At 38.5% G+C, this 25,260-nt stretch overlaps 1 protein-coding gene and 1 long non-coding RNA gene across 4 annotated transcripts; both read right to left on the reverse strand.

Moving 5' to 3' along the window:
• Positions 1–3,660: 3,660 nt before the first annotated feature.
• LOC130694914 (dendritic arbor reduction protein 1-like) lies at positions 3,661–19,857 on the reverse strand. Of its 2 annotated transcripts, XM_057518035.2 has the most exons (3): positions 19,766–19,857; positions 19,186–19,315; positions 3,661–5,608 (listed from the first exon to the last, which is right to left on the reverse strand). In XM_057518035.2, the coding sequence occupies exons 1-3, from the start codon at positions 19,816–19,818 to the stop codon at positions 4,316–4,318; spliced, it is 1,476 nt and encodes a 491-aa protein (XP_057374018.1). In that variant the 5' UTR covers positions 19,819–19,857; the 3' UTR covers positions 3,661–4,315. The 2 variants fall into 2 exon arrangements, with proteins under 2 accessions (XP_057374018.1, XP_057374019.1); XM_057518036.2 differs by lacking the exons at positions 19,186–19,315; positions 19,766–19,857 and adding an exon at positions 5,716–6,006.
• A 609-nt stretch (positions 19,858–20,466) lies between these two features.
• LOC130694969 (uncharacterized) lies at positions 20,467–21,161 on the reverse strand. 2 transcript variants are annotated; one of them, XR_009002218.2, is made up of 4 exons: positions 21,051–21,161; positions 20,849–20,964; positions 20,584–20,778; positions 20,467–20,522 (listed from the first exon to the last, which is right to left on the reverse strand). It is a non-coding gene; the product is annotated as an uncharacterized LOC130694969 (long non-coding RNA). The 2 variants fall into 2 exon arrangements; XR_009002217.2 differs by having other exon boundaries at positions 20,844–20,964.
• Between the last annotated feature and the right edge of the window lie 4,099 nt (positions 21,162–25,260).

Below are 25,260 nucleotides of genomic sequence, written 5' to 3' on the forward strand. Positions count from 1 at the left end.
AGTCGTCGTCAAAGTGCCTGAAAATGACACTATCCCCCCCCCCCTCTTTTCTTTCTTTATCGATAAAAGGTCCCCAAACCTTTCGTCTCTCTCTCTCTCTCTCTCTCCAAAAAAAAATAATCCCGCACTGTCCCGTGTATACCTATCGGGGTCCGCAGGTGATGATGATGATGTCGCCTTCGATTGTTTTGTCGTGTCACGCGCGCGATACAAGCACCGGCCGACCGGTTTAAAAAAAAAAAAAAAAAAAAAAAATCCTCTTCTTTCAAACAAAACAAAAGGATTTTTCTTTTCTTTTTTTTTTTTTTTTTTTGTTTTGTTTTTCTCTTTCGGTCGAGCGTGTCGTCATAAGATAAAAGTCAGCATCACCACACAAGATGGCCACCAAGTCCCATGACCTATACCGTAAAGCCAATAAGCCAATAGAATTTTCATTCCAAAAAAAAAAAAAAAAAAAAAAAGATGTGGCTAAATACGCTTTATTTTGTTAAGATTTTCGGGATTCTTTATTTTTTTTTAAGAGTTGATTTATCGCCATCGCATTCGGGAGGTTTAAAAGAAAACCTCAACATTGTCTTTAAAATTTCAGGAAAGATAGTTCAATACGAGACTACAAGATGCTATGGGATTGCCTCAATAGTTGGGGGATATTTGAATAGAAGATTCTTTTTTTTTCTTTCTTTTAAATAAAAATTCAAATGCGCCATACCGTCTTCGAGTCACGTTCCTACTCTTCTGTTCCGACATTTGAGGTTCTCTTTTGTCACCAAGGGCCAAAGAAAAAAAAAAAAGGTCAAACGTAAAAAAGGCCTTTTAAGAGGGCAAGACAAGAGGTGTCTATATCTACAAGAAAGAAAAAAAAAAAAAAAAAAAAGGGAGGATATCATCATCCGTGGCATCGATGGACCGGTCACAAACTTGTTGGCCGGAAACGATCTCCCCCCCCCCCCCCCCCGCTCAAAAGTGCACTAAGTTTGAAATGAATTTATATATTAAAAAAGAAATATAGGCCTGTACAGCGATAGAGAGGGAGAGAGAGCTGCTACAAGTCATACAAGTCAATAAATGTTCATGGAGCCTCTTTCCAACTTGGAGAAAGAAAATCAAATACAAAACGATGTTCCAGAGTATCGCGTTTCACAGTGTTTAAGCTTATTGGGTATAACCACAAGTCAATATATTTGAAGAACACATTCCAATCCTCTCTTCTTCTTTTTTCTTTTTTTTTTTTTTTTACCTCGGTGTGTCCCGGAACGTCTAAATAACAGAATGTTCCAACAAGATATTTGACTTGGCTCCCTGCACAAGCAAAACACTCAACTAATTTCTTCCTACCTCCTCCTGCCCCCCCCCCCCTCACAAAACGTTCTCCAGTCAACACACCAAAATCAACATATCGATGGGCCTATCCTCGACATTCTTCACGTTCTTCTTCGAAAATTCAAACAAAACAAATTCAAATCGTTTCCAATACCTTTTTTTTTTTTTTTTTTTGGCTTCTAAATCCCCCCCCCCCCCCCCCCCAATTTTTCCGGGTCAAAATTGAATGCAGATAGAGACTACGTGTGATTTGTTTAGCGTTTGGCAAACGAGGCTCAAAGTGTTGGTACACACCGAACCGTCGGTGATGGGCCGAAAGATACACAAAACGTTCCAGTGCTAAAAAGCGCACCTGTAATTCTTTTCGAATTACAAACGCATCTAGTTCTCTCTCTCTTTTTTTTTTTTTTTCTTCAAAGAAAAACATACCACCACCATTCAAATGGATGGCTCTTTTTTTTCTCAGGCCTCGAGCATCTAAAAAAAAATAAATAAATAAATAACTCGTTGAGAGCGCAAAATAAAAAGAAAAAAGGTGATTCTTTCTTGTTCCAACACCTACGTAAAAAAAAAAAAAAAAAAAAAGAAAAAGAGAGGCCCTCGGTTGCGTGTTTGCGACGAGTTGGTGCGTCAGCGGCAGAAGAGCCTTCACGAAAAAGGGGGGGAGACGCTTCTACGTTAGAAAATTAATGATAGTGGGGCACACACACACACACACACACACACACAAGAAAAACCGGGAAGCCCGAGTCGATTAGTCAATGCCCAAGTTACACAAACGTATTTCTTTTTTATTCTTTGCTCTATCCGTCCACTCGAAAATGCAAAGAGACAGAGAGAGAGAGAGAGAAAAGAAAACGACATCTAAACTGTCACCACAAAGAAGATTCTTCTTCTTCAAACGCGTCCCAACTCCCATTCTTTTTTCCGTTTTAGAAAACAAATAAGATCAACACCAAATTTCCAAGTTGAGAAAATGACAAATGAATTTCAAGTAGCGCGCGAATGTTAAAACAAAAAAACCAAGTGGAGTTAGAAACAATCGACGTAGGCCTACGACGGCAAACGAAAGGGAATTCAAGATAAAAAAAAAAAAATAAAAAAAAATATGTCCATAAAAGGAAATATTTAACAAAAACGGGTCTTCTTCATCATTGACTCCTCATTAAATGATAGGAGAGTCCGTCCCCTATAATCATAATGCAACAAACGATATATCGATGATGAGAAATGAACACGGTTTTTTGAAGAAAAAAAAAATATCTTTCATCATTTTCCTTTCTATTAACGTCTATACCGATCCAAAAAGACATTGACGTGCAGACATTATAGCATTTTATCTTTCAGAGGCATAATCTTCTTAATTTAGAGGGGGGAAAGAAAAAAACCACTTCGTTAATGACCCCTCAACGTCTCATCATTTTCGTGTCAGCTTCGAACTGAATTCAAGGGGATTCGATAGGAAAATTTCAAATGAATCGTTTTCTTTAAAAGAAAAAAAAAAAAAAAAAAAAAAAAAGGAACGAGAAAAAATGGTAGGAAAAAAAAAAAAAAAAAAAAAAAACAAATGGAAAGAGACACAGACATCCGCCAAAAGTGGCGAGACGATGGCCCAAATGGCCGGCCATTGTCAAAGCCGTCACGTATACAAACATTTTCACTAACGGATACAGTTCCACACAAGAGCCGGACCACCCCTCAAGTCCATTTGCACCTCTGGAACTCTTCTCCTCACCCCTCACCCCCTCTGCTCTTTTTAATTTTAAACCGAGTGTGTATAAAAACGGACTTCATCTCTCTCCCCCGCCCCCCCCCCCCCCCCCCACCCCCGTTTCCTTCTATGCAGGGTTCGTTCTAATCAATAGAAAACTCGAAAGGTCACGATAATAAACAAACACAACAGAATCGCACATTCAGACATCCGTGTGTGTCCAAAACGAATCTGGTTGTTTCAGAAGAGACTGGAACTGTCACAAGGAAAGAAAAACCTGCTGGCTGTGGGGGGGGGGGGGGGAAAAAAAAAGTGGGGGCACAGAGAGTCACGTACCATGTAGACATCAAAAGATGGTCATCTCTCTTTGAATGTTTGACGGCCATTTAAAAAAAATAAAAATAAAAATAAAAATCGATCATCTCCTTTTTGCTTCTTTTCTTCAACCCCTTTTTTGCTACAACCAGTCGACCCCCCTTCAATTTATCAACAGGTTAATTGGCTACTACTGTGTGGACGCTTTCCAGACAGAACCAGACGAGTCAAGTGGTTTCCTTTTTAAAAAGGAGTCAACAGGTAAAAACTTTTTTTCAATTGTTGGGATCTCATTCCATTTTTGTTTTCTTGTCTTTTTGTAATGTAGCATTCTGATGGAAATAAAAACTGTACAGCAATAGAGGCGACATGGAGAAATCAATTTGTTTTCTTCAAATTAAACAATTCTTATTTGATAATAATAAAAAGAGGCAGCAGCAGGCACAACCAGAACATCATCAGAAACAGAAATCGGGGAATGCAACAAATAAATTCCATCGCGTTTAAAAGAACGAAATGAAAACGTGCGTTTAACGACGGATATTTTTGTCATAAAAAAATACGATCATTCAAAATGGCCTATTTTTTTTTTTCTTTTGATGAAAAAAATATTTGCATACACGAGAAAATAATGATTTTTTTTTTTTGTCTTTTTAAAAATCGAAAATGAAAAGAAAAAATAGTCTAATAGTCTTGTAGGCCTACAGAAAGAAAAACGTGCGGATCCCTAGACGATAGGTAGAAAACATTTGTTCTACGACAACAGGGTTACACAAATCAAATCGACGCGAATCCTGAATAATGTCAATTTGTCCACAATCAAAAAATATTAAAGATAATTTCAAATGATTAGTAAGATATATAAGATTTTAAAAAAGATTTAAAAAAAAAAAAAACAGAAGGAAAAGAAAAAAAAATAATAATAATTTGACTAGACGCATCGAAAATATAAACCGCATAATCGAGAATTCAAACGCTTATGTGCCGCTTCATGTGAAGGGCCAAATGGTCGGAGCGCGAAAAGGCCCGCTCGCAGAGGCGGCACTGGAACGGCCGGTCGCCCGTATGTTTGCGGTAGTGGCGGGTCAATTCGTCGGAGCGGGCGAATTTCCATCCGCAACCCTTCCACGAGCACTGGTACGGTTTCTCGCCCGTGTGCGTCCTCAAATGGGCCTTGAGATGCGACGATTTCGTATAGGTCTTGGCGCATCCGGAATGCGAGCAAGTGTGAATAATGACCCTCCGTTTGCCCCAAGTCCTTCGGCGACGGGGTCGCACCGTCGCGCCGGCCGCAACGACCGGAGCGCACGACATTTGCGCCGCCTTCAAGTGCGGAGACGACGGCGGCGTGAGAGCCGGGACGAGGCGCGGCATGTGCCCCTGCATCGCTGGCTGTTGCGGCTGTTGGTTATGCAAATGAGTCTGTTGCTGATGGTGATAGTAATGCGCGTGCTGCTGAAATTCGTCGCCGTTCAAAACTTGAGTCTGTTGCTGTTGGGCCAGCCGATTATTGGACGCCGTCGTTTGCTGGTGGCCGTAGACGCTGTCCGGAGTCGTCGGCGGCGACATTTGACCCTGCTGATGCGGATGATACGCCTGATGATAAGCCCCGTGTTGTTGTTGATGTTGTTGTTGTTGCATCCCGTTGTACGAGGCATCGGCCGTGTGATACGAATAATAATTCTGTTGTTGAACTGCTGCTGCTGCTGCTGCTGTTGCTGGAACGCGGTGATTGGCGACGTTCGCATTGGCCATCCGCTGCGGATGAAGAAAATAATTCTGCTGATGATGGGCAACGGCCGTGTAATTGTCCGTCGCCGCGACGTCTTGCAGTTCCTGTTTGATGACCGGATATGCCGAAGTGGCGCCAGCAGCGGATGGAATCGCCACGCCGCCACCTTCCTTCCGGTAGTTGTAAAACGGATACGAAGCCGCGGAAGAGACGCACTCCGCCTGGTGGTGGTGGTGGTGATAGTGTTGGCCGTGATAATTGTAGGCCATCGTTTCGCCGTTGTACTGCTGTTGCGCGGCCGCCGACGGATGCTGCTGGAACGCAGCCTCCACAGCCAGCGAGGAAGGGCCGGAAGACGAGCGCGTTTGCTGATTTTCTAGAGACGAATAGGCGGCCGTTGCGGCTGTCGGCGCATTCGAATACGCGCAATGCTGTTCGTTCAATTCGCGGTTACCGTAAACGGACGCATTGACGGCGTGAGCTCCCGCCGGAGCAGATCCTAACAAAACCGTTTCGATATCTTGCCAAATCTACGCGCAAAAAAAAAAAAATTTTTTAACGAATAATTAATTAACTAATTTTTTTTTTTTTTTTTAAATCCCCTCTCATATTTCGGGCCGAAAATTCGATATGTTACCTCTTGAAAATCCGACATTTTTGAGCAGACGCAGAATCGGCAAAAAAAAAAGAAAAACAGATGTTTCACAATTTCACGATTGTCAATTGTTTAGCGACGATTTCAAAATGAAAACTCAACAAGTCAAAATAAAAAAAAACGTCACTTGTGACGGGCACAATTTGTTAACACACTGTTTTTCTCGTTGAACGCACTGCGAACAAAACAACAAAAAAAATAACAACTCGTTTCTTTTTCTAAGAAGAAGAAATGTGCGCGACGTGTCTACCAAGAGCTTCACCTTGTGAATGACTCGTACGACCACCTGAGCCACTCGTCTTAAAACCCCCTGAAAAAGGGTACACACACACACACACACACACACACGGGGAAAGAGAGAGAGTCAAGAGAAGTTAACACAGGCCCTCTGGGTTTACCAGGCACAAACACCTGGGGACGGAACCTTTTTTTTTTTTTTTCCCTAACGATGGAGGAGGGTCCTTTAAAACTGAAAAAAGAGATAGAACTCGCTGTGTGCACATACCTCCGTTGACGTCAAGACCGACCAATCACGAAGTCGAGTACCATCCTCCTCTTTTGGCCGTGCATATCCGGCCCCTTTTTGCCTCTTTTGTTTAACCAAAAAAAAAAAAAAAAAGAAAAGAAAAAAACACACACAATGAAATCATCCGAGCATCGAATATTCAGGAAAAAAAAAAAGGAATATGTTCCATGTCCTTGTTGAAAAAAATATCGAGCGAAAGAAAAAACAAGAGGGGAAGGTGACAAAAACGAACGAACCGCAGACGAACTTTCTGAAATCAGTGGCTAACAAGGCACGAAAGAGATTTTTTGATTTTCTCGGGAAAGAAACCAGATCTTGATTGAGAACAGCTTACAGAGTCTTATCAGTTGTGAATCCATCATTGCCGAGCGCATGCGCGCGTCCAAAACGTCTACCTGTTTGCGTGCGTCTCGCGACTTACACAGGCAACGTTGTAATCTAAGCGCCAGGCTTGGGACATTTGCATCGATGACGGACACGTTTCACACTTTTGCCTTTTTACCAATAAATGTTTCGATCTTTTATTTCCTTTATACTTCAAAAGAAAAAAATAATAATAATAATAGATCTCCCCTTTTTTGGAGCGGGAATTTTAAACCGGTCCCGCGGGATAAAAAACCAGAACCGCCGCCGCACCGAAATAAAAAAAAAAAAAAAAAAGAGAGAGAATAGTATGTCGTAAAATCATCAAATTCGGCTTAATAGATGTGTGTGTGCATAATAATAACAATCGACTATCGCATCTGTTTTTCTCAACATTTTTTTTTTCTTTCGGTTTTTAAAAAAAGAAAGCGTTTTTTTTTTCTTTCTAAATGACAAACATTGTCACTTTTAAAAAGACAACAGGGGCGGATATCTGTTGATTGTGTGTATAAAAATATATATATATATAAACACGGACGCACGTTTTTAACAATCAAAAAAGGACTGCACGGAGGCAAGACAGAGGGGGGAGGACGGTTGGGGGATATCGCGTTACCACCTTTACCTATAAGATGATAAATAACGCGATACATATGAAAATATATCTAAATAAAAACTAAAAAAAAAAAAAAAATCTGGGAGAAATAAGAAGCAAAGCAGAAGCGAGGCCAGTGGGGAAAAAAAAAGGAAGAAAAAAAAGTAAACAAGCTTCGGTCACGTGATTTGTGACTTGTCTCCCCTGTCTAAACACAGCGCGAGCGCAGATAAATCTTTCTTTTTCTCTCTCTCTCGTTGAGGAGGAATCTTTAAAAGAAAAAAAAAAAAAAAAAAGAAGAAGAAGTTGGTGGTGGTTAGGAGAATTTAAAAGAAAAAAATAAGAAAATGCAACACGGGCCGCAGCGCATATGGTTTTTGATGAGATCATCTCGTTAAGCCATCTGGTGGCGGTCAGTTCACAAAAAAAAAACCCAAAAAAAAACACGGAGGAAAAAAAAAAAATTAGAAATTGCAAAGTAGGTGAAATGATGATACAAGTCAAATGTTATTATTTGAAAATGGAAAGGAGGGAAAACATGAATGTCTGCCGAGTCCAAATTTGGAAAAACGTTTGACGTGCGATGCAAAAACTTGTCGGGACGAGAAAACACGCGGGATTTTCGGGATAAGACAACATGAAAATAATCATTTTAATCGAGAAAGAGAGAGAACGGGAAAGAAATACGTTCAACTCTCGCGTGGTGTTCCATTCGCGCGTTTGTTTCACTTGAGAAATGTATTCATCACCATTTTCCCCTAGTCACAATAATCAGATCTGATTTTTTTTTCCCCCGACTGATTTACGACTTAATTCCTTTCTTCTCGATTTATATTGACGGTGCATTATAATAGCCATAAAAAATAAGGAAAACGAACATGGAACAAAACAAAAGTTTTGAGATCAAAGATTCTACAACAAACGGGATTTTTTTTTTTTTTAGCTAAAACAAAATAGTCCAACCGCACACGTCAGATTATTTCCATTACTAAAAAACAAAAAACATTTCCGTTGGATTAAAAAATAATTAAGCCAAACCCTCTCCCCCCTCCCCCCCCCAAAAAAAACGTGTCCTTCTAGCGAAAAGATAAACGCGCAGCGCAAGGACGGACGACACACGAGGCCTTTTGTTCCAAAATAAATTTGGCCCATGTTTATGTGCATAACCTTTTCTCTTTGAAACAGAGAAAGAAACTGGCCCGTAGACCTCGTAAATCGGACGAAAGACTTGGTCAAAACAAAACAAAACAAACAAAAAAAAACAGCGTTGCACACGACGTAAGGAGGGACGCAGCGGAGCAGAAAATAAAGAAAAAGATAAGCGCACGCCATACGAAAAAAGACACTTTTTTCGTCGATTACGTTTAGATAAACATGAAAACAGACTGTTCTATTAGTTGCGCATACACACACACACACAAGCGGACATTCCATCTCCCCCCCCCCTTAAAAAAATCGATCACGACCTTTTATGCGTATCGGACCCTACAACGTCGTCACGCAAATGATTTAAAAAGATAAAATAGAATCAACGTAACAAATGAACGTTTTCGACTCTACAAGAATTTTCAAACCAAGTTCCAAACATTGACAACCTTGCACTTTTGACGGAACGAAATGATAGTCGTCTTCTTCAAAAAATAAAAATGCAAAATGAATTTTCATGTTGCAGCAACAAACGAACACCCGTAGAAAAATGAATGAAACGGTAGTCGATGGCCATCACAAGAAGAAAGGTACACACACACACACACACGATGGTCAAAAATGGGTGTGGACTTTTTTCAAGATCCAAAAGAAAATACAACAAAAATGAGATCTATGGGCTATAACCGCAGACACAAGAAAAACATGTCACCTGAATTCTTTTCTATCGCTTCGAAAATTGTAATAACACACGCCCCCCCCCCACCACCTCTTCAGTAGATACACACACACATAGAAAAAGGTGCTGATGGCTGTAAAATTAGCCGCACTTGATGATATATTGGAGTCACAAAAACCTTTTTTTTTTTTTCCTTTCCTTTACCTACCCCGAGCACTCAAAAAAAAAAAAAAAAAAAAAATCTGTGTGTAGTGGACTCACTGACTCACAAAACGCAGGAGAGGAAAAAAAAAGAGACAAATGTCACCTGGGCAAAAGACCTCCATGGACGAACACGATGGGGGGAGCTATTCCTTCTCTTTTTTTTTCTTTCTACATGCCCCTTAACAACAACAAAAAACTGCTGATGCGACGTGGTGGGTGGGTGGTTGGGGGTAGTATATAGACGACAACTTTTTTTTTTTTTTTTTTTCTCCAGGATCCTCAGAACCGTTTTGTTGTTGTTGGTAAAAGGCATCCCCCCACGGTGGGCAACAATAATGACCATAGGAACAAGAAGAAGAGAAAAAAAAAAAGGCAGGTACATATAGAAGAGAATCAATGGCTCTGCTGGAACGTACTCTCTTTTCCTTGCTGGTTTTCTATTGTATCCCATTTACGAGAGATGGCCCTCCCAGGGTACTCCTCCACACACACACACACACACACTACATCAAAATGTCTTCTTGTGTGTGTGTGTGTGTGTGTGAAGGGACAAAAAGAAGGAAGAAAATACAAGTGGGAGGAATGAAACGACACGGTGCCAATAATCACCCATTTGACGGTTTGGGATAATAAAAAGTTTAAAAGATAAATCATTCGTTTGACGAGCAAAAATAAAAATGTTACGCAAAAAAAAAAGGGGGAACAAAAGAATTTTCGTGCAAAACGGAGTTGAGCAATAAGTTTAAGTGTCTGTTGTTTACCTTTTTTTTTTTTTTTCATGAAAGAGCTGGTCATAATACGTCATTTTTGATGGGCCCTCACACGTTACACTTATCGCATTTTTCAAATCTCCCAAACTATTGAAATCGAATGGCCAACATTGTGTCGTTCACCGACGTTCACCTGTCTCTGCCAAAACTGCCACTCCATTAAAGATGGACACATTTTCTTTAGTAGAAGAGACGCGCAACTGGACCATTCAAACAAAAATCTTTTAAAAATGTGGCAAATGTGGAGAAACAGGTGGACGTTTGAGGACACCTGTATTCCGCCGAGACCCCCCCAGTTAATAGCTTTAACTCTGGGACATGGTGCATCCTCATTGAACCAGCATCATTATCATCATTCCATGAATGATGGTTCACTCGTGAGCCTTTCATCATGCACCATCTCTTTTTGGCTACCCACAAAATTAAACCAAAATCTTTACAGGTGTTTTTATGAGAATGAAGATTCAAAGAAAAAAAAAATCCCAGGGATTTAAAAATTCTTTTAATAAAAAAAAATAGGGGGTCCATTATTTAGCCCACACGAGCCAAAAAAAAAAAAAAAAGAAAGTTTGAAATACAAAAAAAAATTGAAGAAGACATTCGTGAGGTAAAAAATAGAAAATGTTTAAAGATGATCGGTGTGTGCGCACACTGGTCGATAGTACAGAACACGTATGTTGGCATATACAAATGTATCGGCCCGATCTATTTTAGAAACCCCAAAAAATTTTACTTCTTTTTTTTCTTTTTTTCATGAAAGCGAATCGGAAAAGAAGGTTGTCTCGATACGGAGATGATTCGGTATGATTATGATGATTGTGTGTAAGCTTTTTATAGTGCAGTCGATGACGCTGCGATATTGCCCCGTATAACCCGCCGGGTCTATCTCCATTTTTTCTTTTTCTTTTTTGATGTTTCGATTCATTTTTTTAAATAGACACAACAAAAGAAAAAAAAAAAAAAAAAAAAAGGGAACGAGACTTTATTTTCTTTATTGATGGCCTCCGGAATAAAGAAATAAAAAAAAATATGTGAATCATAGCAAAAAAAAAAAAAAAAGGAGGCTACTATCTCGTCCGTCTTGCGACATGACACGATACAGATAGCGCCGCCGCCGCAATAACCGCCAGTCAGAGGATGAAAACAAAAATTTAAAGGGTAGAAGCAAAATACAGAAAAGGTTAATTAACTGTTTCTCCATTTTCAAAAATTACGGCAAAAAAAAGTCAAATGTATTTCGAAAGAAAATGATAGATAACGAAACCTCTTTTTTTTTCAAAATGGCGCCGCGATTCTATTTTTAACTGTTGGAACGTGAGATCAAACGACACCCAATACACACGTACGTCATCCATCCCTATCTGTTACGCTTTTTATGACCATTTGTTCCAGCATCTACAGAGAAAACGATGTTATCTCTGACGAAAAAGAACAAATCAAAAAAGAAAAGGTTTTATTCGATTCGTGTACGATTGTCATTGGCACGTGATGATTACGCGTACGGCTGTTTTATGACTGTGCCAACGCAAACAGAGGTGCCCAAAAAAGGGACTAGACGACCCCGACTTTATTTAAACCAAAACGCATTACATTTTTTTGGTGTTTTTCTCCTCCTTGCCAATTAATCACTCGATTTTCCAATTTCAGTGGAACCAAACACAATCCCCTCCTTTCCCTGCTCATGCCGACCGCAGAGTCATGCCCGATTGGATCATTCCCTCAAAATCATCGACAACAAGAAAAAAAAAATAAAAATAAAAATTTCAAAAACACACAGACCTCCAAAAAAAATAAATAAAAATCTTTGCTTATAATTATCGGAGAAAAGACAAAGAAAAGAATGTTTTTTTTGTTTTTTTTTATGTCGAGTCAACATCGAGACATACACACCCCTGTCACGGCTCCCGTTTGTGTTTATTTGAGTTTGTTTGATGAGGAGAGCAATTGCTGCGGAAAGTCAAAAAAGAAAAGAAAAAAATGAGACGCAGATATAATCATTCGAATTGATTTACTGCGGGTCATTTTCCAGGAAATTTCCTCCGAATAAAACGTTCCAATAGAAAAAATATCCATCACCAAATTTATTGAATGAATTGAATAAGAAAAAAAAAATGTATTTTTTTGAATGAGACTACGAGGAATTTGGTTCGACCCACGTTCCCTATTTGAGTTTCTATTTAAAAAAAAAAAAAAAAAAAAAACACTCGAGACAAGTGGAAAGAAGAGAAAAAAAAATATATAAAAACACGATGAGATCTTCCAGATTGATTCGATTGCTCAAAAGTTCAAGAAGCAGCTGAGAAAAAGAGAAAAAAGAAGTTGATGTATGCATTTGGCACTTGTCAGGATAAAGCGCTTGTCTCCTTCTCCGACGTTTTGATAGGCCATGGCGATAATAAAAGAAGCCTACAAGACGGCAGACAAAACAAAAGCAAAACGCTTTCAAACAGAACGAGAAAAGAGGGCCCAAGAGGTATACATATATAAACCGTCATCGCGCTCCCTTCGCTTCTCTTATATATATATATATTTAAATATTATACAAGAATGGGAAAGAGTGTGTAGTGTGTGTCTCTCGATTTGTTTCAACCATCAACACGCCAGCAGCTAGAAGTAGCAACTTCAGACACTCTTCATCTTCCTTTTCGAAAACATTCTTTTTTTTCTTCTTCTTCAACATGTCGAAACAAGTAGCTCCACTCTCGTGAAAAAAAAAATGCATTTCTTTTTTTTTTTTTTTTTTTTAAATAAGAAATACTTTTTTTTTTCTTTTAATTTATTCAGAATACGACAATTGCCTGCGATATTCAAAAATCTGAGCACAACTCCATTTCACACAGTCGCTCCGTGTGGAATGTGTTTTTCACACATTATTCGGAAGCCTTTTTTCCCTCCTTTCTAACTATACTCTGGCACCTCAGCGTGATGTCAATTCCCTTCCCCCCTATTTTTAATATTTAAAAACCTGGCCCCACGAGTTAAAAACCAACAGCTCCTGCTGCTGTTTTTATGTTTTGTTTGTTATACAAGTCACAGATCGAAAAGAGAAGAAAACACATTTAATGCAGACGAACTAAGTCACGAATTTTTGTGATCCACAAGTTAAAAAAAAAAAAAAACTCTTCTGATAACGAAAAAAAAAAAAAAAAAAAAATCGTGCTCATCATGACGCTTAGAGGGGGGGCCCCAAAAAATGTTTTTTTTCTTCTTCTTCCGAAATATATATATATATACAAATACAAGATTGCAGCGCAGAGTCAAGTGCGACGATAACCATCTCCTCCACGAGCTACCAGGTATATACAAAAACAAAAACCAGCAGTAGCCAAAAAGAGTAACAGGTAGTAGAGAAAGGTTACTCAGCAATCAATGGGGGGGGGGGTTGTTGTTCTATAGCAGTTATAAAGCACAGCTTCTCTTTTATATATATATATACGTGGATCAATAGAAAATGAATAAATCAACCCCTCTTCTTTACATAGGGGAAAAAGAAAAAAAAAAACCTGTCGTACGTGGCTCTGAATTTTTGTTTGTTTGAAATGTACACACAACGCCGCAGTCGGCGTTTGTTCTTATTTTCTTTAAAAAAAAAAAAAACAAAGGGAAAAGATCTTGATCGGTGATTGCTTACACAGCGAAATACAGACACATAAGACGAGTAGCCCTCCGACAGTGCCGATGCCACTACAAAAAATTTTTCCCCGTGTGTGTTGTTCTTTTTTTTTCATAAAATATCGATTACCTATGGTGATTGACTCGACCCTATTGCTTGTTCTCTGAAGGAAATTGACTAGAAAAATAGCTACGAACAACGTGTCGATGTAGTCCCTGCTGGAGGTATACATCTATCCGCGTCTAACAAAACATCAAAGTCAAGCCAAAAAGAAAAAGAGAAAAAAAAAAAAAAACGACCGTGTCCACGCGCTACCGCCTTTTTTTCCCTTTGATGTTCCCTTATTTGTTCACATTTGATTTCAGATTTAACATCACAAAAAAAAAAATGACGATAGCGAATAATATTTTCAGCAAATGCGTCAATGTAAATTTGAAAAAAATAAAATCTCGTCGGCATTTTCTTTCTTTTCAAATCAACATCATATATAATCTTGAAAACGCTATCTTTAAATTAAAAAAAAAAATACACTCGAAAAAAAAAACTTTTCTTTTCTTTTAAGTTGCGGGGTTTATGGCCAGCGCGCGCTAAGCGATAACGAAGCTTGTGTTGATAATCAACTTCTTTCTTTCTTTAAGAAAAAAAAAAGAAATATATAAATATACCCAATGGGTGAAGAAGTGGCAGTGACCAGTTGCCATCTTCACCTGGAGCGTATCATTCATGGCAAGAAAAAAACAAAAAAAAACGAAAGAAAAAAAAAAGGAGTTGAAAGCCAAAGGGGGGGAATAAATGTGTGGCCAGGCACTGACTTATTCCCTCCGTCTTTTTTTTTTTTTCGCTGGTAGGAATCCCAAAAACCAGCCGCACCACCGTAGGAAAAAAAGAAAAGAAAAAGGATTTACGGCTGCTGATACACGTCTCTTCTCTTTTCTCTTAAGACTTTCTATATAAATATCAACTCCAAAGATATCAAAGTTCAACGGGAAAAAGAAGAAGAAGGGGGGGGATAGTATATATCGCGTGTCTTCTTCTTGCCTTTGCTTAGTTGAATGGCATTTCATTGGACCAGATGCGGGGGCAAGATTATCAAAGAAAAGTGGATAAGCAAAAAAAAAAAAAAAAAAAAAAAAAAAAAAGGAACTGGAGAAAAGACACAAATTTCGTCAGTCACCCGCCAAAATGGTCGCACAACTTCTCTTCACGATTTATTATTTTTTATTTTAATTCACGCACGGCTCAGTTACATTTTTTTCCCCCTTCTGGATGGGAAAAAAAATTGAAATTGAAAAAGACAGGGGGATTTGATTGGACACACGCTGAGCTGTTCAATCGCAGCGTTACAAACGCGAAATTCGGGGATCAAACATATCTACCGAATCTCTTTCTAGTACACCCCGCCATCCGAGACTACCACAATTCCAAATGTTCCTTTTTTTTCAATGACCAATGATTCGTGGAAAAATACAACACACACACACAGAAATAGAGAGGGGAGAAAAAAATAGAAATCTTAACAAGATCAGTCGGAATCGATTTCGATAAATCGGACAGAGAAATCGGTGCTGACCTCTGATTTTCAAGAGAAAAAAAAAATTGAGAAGAATCCCACAGCAGGGGCTTGTATCAAAAAAGGGAGATAGCCAACGAAACAGAGCAGAGACCCCAAGCAATTTACGATCTATTCATGTACACACACAACATCGTCTCATATATACACACCTTTCGAAAAAAAAAAAATATTTAGCCCGCACAATCATCCAGGCAACGCTCAGGGAAGAAAAAAAAACAAAAAAACATTTCTTGTATATGTGGGTGTGTTTGTGTGATTGGCTTTTCGCTGGCGTTATCTATTGGCTATTACGTATACATCTAGAGAGGAATGCGCTCGCGCACATAATTGAATTCCTTTCGGAAGTTGTTGCGTACGAGATTATCTTTCTTTGCCCTGCTAGTTCGTATGCAAAGTAGGGCAAAAACAAAAAATTTATATTTTTAGGGGGAAAGGCTGCCCACGTTCTAGCGTCTGAGAGAGAGGGGGAGCAGCAGTCAAACCAGTCAACAGGTGTGAAAAGATTTACTATAAGAGTGTCTGTTTCATTTCTCGAACTTTCAGTGTTGGACGAGAAAGAGAGAAAAAAAAAACTAAACAAATGACTATCGACTACTTCCACTACTGAAGCAGCCCATCGATTATCATTCCAACCCGCCATACCACTCGAAAGAAACAAAAACGATATGAAATACGATCCACACACACACACACACACACGAGATAAGTTTTTTTTTTTAAAGCGATTTTTTTTCATTCGATATCAACGAAAAATGTTATTTCAAAATATAAAAAAAAAAATAATTTGGGATTAGAATGTGTGTCTTTTGGATCTCGTCCAAAAGAAAACATTGTTTTAATGGTCCTTAGCATATCGAATAATTAAGACAATTGGCTCGAACGAAGCAAAACAAAAACAAAACTTTGGCTAATGTTTTTGTTTTGCTTCCTTGCATACTAATTTGAATAAAGGCGACATCAGCAAATAAATAACTGTTTTATTTACCGACGTGTAGTGGCGTACGACAAACGGAACCTGTGCCAGGTGAGTTAAGACTCGGAGTGTGCGTGCATGTCTGACCGTCATATCGTTGATGCGTCGTTCAAATCTAGAACAGCGCATATAAACTCTTTGTTTTAAAGCATCCAATCCAACTTTTTCACCTTTACCCACCAAATAAAAAAAAAACCAAAACCATTCCTATCTTTAAAAATATTTTCCGGCCGAAATGTAACGCTCGCAGCTGAGATTCGAAGAAGGGGAAAAAAGCAATTGCATCTAGCGCGAGCGGAGGATCGTTAAGAAAACCTGGAACGCGCTCTCTCCGGAGCGCTGGAGAAAAAACATTCAAAAAAATTTTTTTTTTTCTGGGATATGTCTCTCTAGACCGTAGTCCCTTTTTTGTTTATATCGGGACAGCTCTACATAAGAAAAATAAGAGGCAGCCCAGATGCGAGAGGAGCCCCGTTTTCTAATCAAATTAGAACCATCGTGATTTGTTAAGATTGGCCTGTTTGGTCGTAAAAAAAAATATAGATAGAAAAAATAAAAAGGAATGTCTGTTTTGGCTTTTTATGATATCTCCCACTTACAGGCAGAGAGTGCAGACATTTCGATCGAGAAAATTACAAACAAAAAATTGCCAACCGCTTGTGTTTTTTTGTTTTTTTTTTTTTTTGTTGGTTTCTTCTTCCTCCTATTTGGCTGTTGAATTAGAATTTTCCAATTGTGGCCAGCAGCAAAAAAGAGAATTTCGGCATCAAAATCCATTTAAAAAATTTAAATCCAAGGGATTCCATTGACCTCGCACAAATTGTGACCAACTTCAACAGCACAGGAAACTGCTTGTTTTAAATAGTTAATTGACACGAAATACTTTGGCTTTCGAAAAAAAAAAGATCAACATAACAAATCAACATGGACGCAATAGCCCAACAAGAAATTCCCCTATTCAATTATGCAGCATCTTTACATCACGAACATCTTTTTTTCTTCAGATGAGCTCGTTCATTAAGCCTCCAACGATAACGATACGTCATCGAACACAACTCTATCATAGACAACAAGCGAACAAGAAAAATCCGAACATTTTCATTAAATTGAAAACATTCAAAATAGTGGCCACAACAAGAGACGAGGGTGCTCTATGAATAAAACTAACATCGCATCAATTGATCAAGAGATTGTTTTGCATATGCGCAGCTGCGCAACACGAAAACCTTTTAAAACAAGAAAAAATAGAAAGAAAAAAAGAAGCCTGATAGAATGCTTTCCGCACGCTCATTCCAATTTAAAGCGCTTCTTTATGAGCTTGTCCCGAGCTCGTTTGAATTGACCGAACTCGACATGGTCATTTTTCTTCTCCTTTCGCCCGTTTGGAGGCACCACGCGCGACATGTTATTACATAAAAAAAAAAAAGAGAAAAAAGGTCGCATACAGTTTCTCGAAGACAAAAAACTAAACAAGAAAGCGCCTCGAGATTCCAACGGCGTCGTATAGATTTCAACAAGCTTATCTTCATCGTGACATCTGGATAAGAGAACTCTTAGACCGGTGGTATAAACTAGATGGAATCCACACGCAGCGCCAGCGCACACATCACTTAACTCCCCTCAATTCACATTTATGGATGTTGACTATCTCAAATGTCTATTTTGAAGAGAAAGAAGAAGAAAAAAATTTCTTTGTTTTTCTTTCTGTTCGGCGCGAGTAAATATAGTATAATAGTATATGTACACAAGGGCCTTGATAGTACTGTAGTAGTAGTATCAAAAGATAATCGAGGAAAAAATCCCTTCACACCAAAAATAGGAGAAAATCGATTTTCAAATGAGAAACAAAAAGAACAGCCAGTAATCACTGCAGTTAGCAGTCGATCCAATCCAAAAAAGCCTGTCGCCTTTCGTAATCCAATCATCAGACATCCATCGTAAAGTCCAAGAGATAAGTTGACGTCATTTTTTTTTCAAACAAAAACGAAAGAGAAAAAAACAAGATTTCGAAAAAATACAAGAGCAACTGAATGGCATTCGCCAACTAATCAGATGGTCTTTCTCTCCCCTTTGCGCGCACGTTCAACAGCCGTAAAAAGCCATGGAGTGACGTCACTGTCTAGCAATAACAAGGCGGGGTCGCCCAGCAAATATCACTCCATCAATACGCAACAACAAGAAAATAAAAACGTGATTTAAACTGTTTCAAGGACGCAAAAGTTAATCAATTATTTTGTTTCTTAAAATTTTAGTTTGTCAGGGATTTTCAAGTGCGTAACTGTCATTTGAAAAACCCTTTCAATTAAAAATCAATGCAAGAATGTGTATCGGTAAATATAACTCCCTTATTCAAATAGGGTGAAAGAGCTAGCATAAATTTTTAATAACCAACTAGCAAAAAAGGAAAAAGAAATCAAAAGTTGATTCAAGTGGGATTGGATAAGACTGTATTGACCAACTCCCATTAGGTCGCAGGCTAATATCTAGTGTTACACTTGAAGGTCAAACCATGAAATGAAAAAAAAACCACCCACCATTTGCACAACTAACCAAAGATCGAGACCTCCCCCCTCTTTAGCAAAACAAATTAGTTCAGCCATTTTGCCAGTGATTAAGCAAGCTGAACGAGATTGAAACAAAACTTCAAAAAGAAACGACCACGATAGTTGTAGCCATTTGCATTAAATCACCTGAGGTCAAATTGATTTCAAAATTTGAACAGTACTCGACAAGAAACGTTTGGAACTCTCGACGAAGTTCCCCAAACAAAAGAGGAACTTCACCAGATCAAAAATACAAAACAAGAGGCCTAAACGATAAAAATGTAGAAAAGATTTTGGCGCGAAACTGAACGACAGCGAACCCTAGCGGTGAATATTGAAAGCTTTCGAACGAAAGAAAAAAATTGCCCCTAATTCTTCAAAAAATTCGGCAATTTCACAAAAATCTCCAAACGAAAAATAACGACAATCGCGTGCAGAGAGTAAGGTGATAGTTTGTTCGATCCTACCTGGTTTGAAGTTCTGGAAGAACGTTGCTTTGGCGATTCTGGTCGAGGGTAGCGGGCAGGACGAAAACGGCTTGACCACGTGTGAAACAACCTTTCACGTGTTGCTAGGTGTCCCTGATGAGTCAGGCATCTAAATAAAAGAAAGATATTAAATTGCAATCGAACGCAGACCGAAAAAGAACAAATAAAAGAAGATAACACTAATATTACACAAAGCTCAGGTACATGCATGGCAAATATTGCAAAGACTGCAGCAAAACAAGTCCCCACACGAAACAATTAGTACCGTCCACTGTGACACAATAGCAATTACTGAAGGACCGCCAAAAAACACTCCAATAAGACGATTCGACGTTTCATTACCATACCCGTGTTGCCAGCAAATAAATTAAGATCTTCACGCGCATTTTTTTTTTTTTTTTTAAATTACATTTAGTCAAAATGGCGGCTAAACCGTTTGGCAACACCGTGGAGCGAAAATAAGGAAACCAAAAAAAAAGGTGCAGAACGAGATGCTTTAAGACAGTGTGACGAGATCGTCTGTACTAATGAAACCAAAATGCGGATTGCTAGAAAATACCTGTTTGACGTCCATCGCATCACACCAGCAAAATGAAAAGTTTCTGGCGTCATAAAGAGTTCCTGGCTCGGAATGCTTTGTGCGCAAAGCGAAACATCGTTCCTATGTATTCCAAATAGAATTATTTGATGCATTTAAATATGACAAATAGAAAAATGCTCTTATACCAGGTTCAGTTTTGACGATAACGATAACAATAAACGAACTTGGCACAAAGCCTTGCAGATTCGTTATACTCGGTATCCCAAAAATATTCTGCAAATTATAAATAATGGCATAGAAATAGATTCATCGATTAACAAAAGGAAACGAATTACCCAAGTTCACCCACGCAACTGAATGAGGTCCATATTTATTTTAAGACCTTGGTATTATTCAATGTGATGTAGCTAATCTGCGCCAGCATAATGTGAGGCTGCTTTCACATGGCCCAGAACTCTTCGCAGATACATAGTGCAATCTACAGCTTCCATGCAGATTAGATTACAGCCAAGTCATATTGGCAACAAAGATCTTTTAAGTACACAATAGTTGGTCAATTCATGTACCTTTAGAAAAATTGTTGTTTAGGGATGGTTCTTGACCACTAAGCTTTAATTTCAAAAGTGTACCCAGCATCAAAAAATTTCACAGCAATGCCTCCAAATCCTCACATCTGCCCGAAAAGATTCTGGATGTCAGTAAAGAATAAAAACAGATCACAACCAATTCCATACTTTGTATAACCATTGCCGGAGTTCTTCCAGCAGCGTTATACCTAACATGACAGACGAATAATTAAAATTAATAAACTAAATAAACTAATTGAAAAGGTATACCAGGCGTAACACGTTGAATGCTAATGGAAAATCCTTAGTCCAAAAAGCAATGAGAAGCTACATAGCTAGAAATAGCTACTGTGAGATGCTCAAAATGGGCCTTGAATACAAGCTTGACATATTTGTAGTGGGCTCTAAATTGTGGAGTGGTCATTGGTCACAGATGAGTTAATCTTTAAGAAGAATTTTAATTTGCTATAAATAAAGGATGTAATTCATAATTATAGAAGGGATGGTATTAGTTATTCTGTATAATGTACCTTACATTACAGGCCCTCAGCCTAATTACTAAGTTAGCAAAATGGTTTGCCGCTATTAATATCTGGATAAACATACATATATGTCAGTATCATGGTTGTTTTATCAGCAACACAGTTACATCTGGTAAGCCATAACGAATAAACATTATAAGTGCCAAAATTTATAATTATGCAATTACGGGGCAGAAATTTCCCTCTGTTACAAACCTTTATTGTTCACTCGGATGAAGAACAAAATGTAGCTAATATTGATTGTTGTGTAACAAACATGAAATACTCATGGCAACACAATATCTATTCACACACTTTTAACCTACGCACACCACACCGCAACAAAAAAAGAACTGAAACAAAGCCATTACGTGCGTCGCCCTCGACGTGTTCGAACGGAAAATGGACGTACCAACAATGACCGGGATTTTAACTTCTCCATCCCTAAACACACTCACATACGCAAAATCGGGGTATATACATATATAGCAACTGCAAAAAAAATTAGTATTGGGATACCTATGGACATGAAATCAGGTGTGTTTTTGAAGAAACATTTTTTGTAGCTGAAATGTATTTGACCTTACCACGAAATAAACAATTGATGTTTCATTACTGTTTCCTTTTTCTTTTTCTGGGCGTCGTTTCACACGAAAGCAGGCAGTCGAATCAAACACCCTCTGTTTTGAATCTGTTCCGTTTCAATGGCTGTTAAGAGGATGGCATTTTCATTTATGATTAATTCTTTCAAATTTTAATGAAAATGACTTTAATCTTATTGAACGTGGTGCGTAATTACCTATATCGCAATTATTTCGTAACAGGATATGTTTTCAAAGTCAGATTTGTTTACAAATAACGGAAAAGGGGTGACCCCGTACTTGTTAGCCAGGTTTTCCCCCAGGTCCTCCCTACTTAATCAACCGAAATTTGAACAAAAAATAAGCAATCTCCACTCCGAATTTCTAGTGTTTTCAAAATGGACCTCGATCCGCCATTCGCCTGGGCAGCGGCCCTTCTGGCACAAGTGTAAGAGAGCGAAGGACGCTTCCCTCTGTTCCAGAAGCCCGCCCAGCTGAACCGAAACGCAAAAGATCTGCCGACGACAACGACGAATGCTGCGAGCCTGGTTCGAGCAAAAGAGCTTGCCGGCCGGTTACCATCGCAAGACAGGATAACAGAGTCGATGAACAACCCGAGCCTCCAAAACGGACTTCTGCCTTCGACCGTTTTTTTATCACTATCCAATGTGTTGTGTACAATTATTTCATCCCATCTTTAGATTAAATAGTTTATGTCTGCAATTAAAAGCTATAATGCTTGTTGCAATGTGTATAAGAACATTGAAATTCACATTCATATGTATGCGGAATATAGTTATTATGGTAATCATACGAGAAAGTATAAAGATAAAAAACAAATAATGTCAATTAATTTCCCCACATACATTTCTTTGTTTTATTCACTGATATCGTAATCTAAATCTCCTTTCGATACCGAACAAGTTCTGTTTCCATACTTACAAGGATAAGTTCCGTTTCCAAACTTAGAAAGAAAAGTTCCATTTCAAAACTCACAGCGTCAGTCTGTCAGATTAATTCGTCTGCTCTGGAAATCAAGGGACCTAATACTATGGCTACGCGGTTAACAGATTGCATTTTACAACATAACAACTATCACCACAAGTGGCGCTCATAACCGTTGCATACCAGGTGGCGTTGCAACAGTTGCGTACTCTCTACCAGCCATTCCACTTCTAGGGATATTACCCTATTTAGGGGGATTTAAGGAAAATTTTTGGAATCTAGGGTGCAGTTATGCAAATCTAGGGTTTCCGGGATTATCCAGGGCCTATTTAATTTTCTGGGGATTTCTCGGGATTTTGAGATTTTTGGCCAAACCGCTGTTGCTTTTGGCGCTTCTATGCAACTTCAAAAGTAAAATGTTCCTCAATAAGAGCCACCAAGCGGACAATGGTGAACGGTACGCTTTTCAGAAAGTAACACTGACTAGGATACACCACGAACTCTATTTGATCCTCCAAACGTCTGTGCCAAACATATCGCACGCCGAATTTTATAAGACTCAAGTCTCCGGCTGAATTTCTGACAAGCACTTGACCCAATTGCAAAAGCTGGGGAGGAGTTCCTTGAATATATACGTAGGAATTACGAATCTATTTTGTTCAACCATGATGAACAATTTGTTGTTGAGACATGATGAACCCGAGGCCTCTCACACAATTTTGTTATCTAGGTGAGCAACACACTGTTCATTGGGAAACGCTGTGATTCTCTTGAGGCTTTATAACGTTGAAAGTTCGATGACAATTATTTCTGGAAAAAACCATATCTTTTAATAATAACGAAAAAAAAACCATATCTTTATTGCTTAACTAAACAAATATGATGGGGCAATCCGATGGTTTTATTTCCATAGCCAATTTAAATTTTTCTGGTAACTTGTTTGGCTTTGACGGGCACTGGTTAATTGCTTTAAAAATGTGTTCGATTTAATACTGTTCTAAAATAAATAAAATGGGTTATTTTATATTTTTTATTTACATTTATAAAAATAATTAAAAGATTTTTGAAGCAATGGCGTCTATAAGAACCGAACACGGACAATCGCCGTATGATCTCAGTGCTATACCACAGTGCCCTACCACAGCGCGACACCACTATTAGTCATATATTATATAGTTCCGGTATTAGAACGAAGGTCGATGAAAAATAAATTTGTTTGAGATGTGCGGTCCTGGCACAGTGGTTACCACCTTCGCTTCGCATTCTGAAGGCCCCGGGTTCAAGTCCCGACACCGCCAATTTCCCCCCCTCCCTTTCCCTCCAAATCTTCATTCAAGATACGCAAAATTCATCGGATTACGCAAGTTTCTACAACAGATCAAAACGCAAGATTCTACGCCTTCAAGAAAGAAAAAAAGAAGAGAGAAAACAAGAAGAAAGAAAAAAAAAGAGAGAAAAGAAAATAGAAGAGCCATGCCTACTATAAAGGGGCTAAATGGCACACCAAAAAAAAGCCTTGCCAGGCTAAAATTGGCAAAAATAGCCTTGTCAGGCTAAAAATCGATCTGTAGTACTGTTCACTACCTTGAAGATCGAACCACAAACTGAAAGGTAGAGAAGAGGTGATCGTTGAACGTAGGCTGTTCGTTAGCCTCCCCACGGCCTGAAAGACGGCTCGTGGATGCAGGCAGCTTATCATCGGGATATGTGACCCAATTCGCTACCCGTAAGTTTTTGTTGTTTTTTGTGCCATTAGGGCGTGTTAGTGTTGTTGATGAAGTTCGAGTTGTTGATGCAGTTCAAGCATGAAAGAGTGGTTTTGTAAGTAGCTGCACAATAAAATAACAATATAACAATTTCCACTGTTTTTCCCACACATTTCAATTCGTCATTCGTTACCAAACAGTGGAAAGTGGAGCTCGGTTTGGGGTATTACCCTCTGGCAATGCAGTTTTAGGCGCTGGAGGTAATGCGCGCTGACAGGCCGTTATTATAGTAGCAATGTATGAATCATTCAAGCATAGATAAAGACCTCTGCTATGCTTTTAGCCCTATCCCTACTGACGCAGAAAAAGCCGAATGCTTACTCTGGTTACAGTGCCTCTCGCGGACATAGGGAAGAACTAAATGACATGAACGCCAATAGAAATAGGGTTTAGGTTTGAGGGACTTTTGGCGGATGTTCATAACGAATATATGTTTACATGTAGGCTAGTTCATTATTATTAACATTTGATAAATGTTTATAGGAATAATATTATAATCTTATGTCTTGTCTTCCCCTTATGCACATTTTCAAGGAGCTATTGGTACCAAATTAAACATCACATACTACACTGAAATTTAAGGAAGCTTTGCACTTGTCGCTAACAAAGTTACTAATAACGAAAAATCAATTTTAATAATTTTCCACCATAAAAGACCTTATGAGTCTGTGATTAATGTTAAGTTGATTAATGTTATGTGTCTGTGGTTAATGTTTATGATTAAGTCACTAAACCTTTTTAAATAAATCAAAGATTTTTTACTTCAAGTTTTCCACGATCATGGAAAGCATGCCAGTGTATTTTTATACAAAACTATCAGACTATCACATGTTTTGCACATAACAGAACACGAGTTAACTCATCCAAGAGTCAGTATCGCTCATTAATACGATAAATTGGCCTTTTTTCATTAGTTTAGGTTCTTTCTTTTCATTTTTCTTAATCTTGGCTTTTCTCTTTTTCTGTTCTTCGATGCAGTCGTCCCCTCCTTTTTCTTCGTGATTTAATTTTATCTTGTTTTGACAAACTCTGTATGATCAGAGGTTGCTGACACAGATGCTGCCTTGGTGGTTTGTGAAAGTTTCACAATTTTGTACTATCGAGATCTTGAACTATAGAAACATCCCGAGTTTG

Source organism: Daphnia carinata, chromosome 4 (genome assembly GCF_022539665.2).
Source record: "Daphnia carinata strain CSIRO-1 chromosome 4, CSIRO_AGI_Dcar_HiC_V3, whole genome shotgun sequence".
NCBI classification, from domain to species: Eukaryota; Metazoa; Arthropoda; class Branchiopoda; order Diplostraca; family Daphniidae; genus Daphnia; species Daphnia carinata.

Excerpts from the sequence above, each read along its gene's own strand:
- LOC130694914 (XM_057518035.2), bottom strand. The coding sequence starts at position 19,818 with ATGACGCCAGAAACTTTTCATTTTGCTGGTGTGATGCGATGGACGTCA. Across the intron at positions 19,316-19,765 it reads ATGCGATGGACGTCAAACAG|ATGCCTGACTCATCAGGGAC; the intron begins GTATTTTCTAGC and ends TCTTTTATTTAG. Across the intron at positions 5,609-19,185 it reads CTTCCAGAACTTCAAACCAG|ATTTGGCAAGATATCGAAAC; the intron begins GTAGGATCGAAC and ends TTTTGCGCGTAG.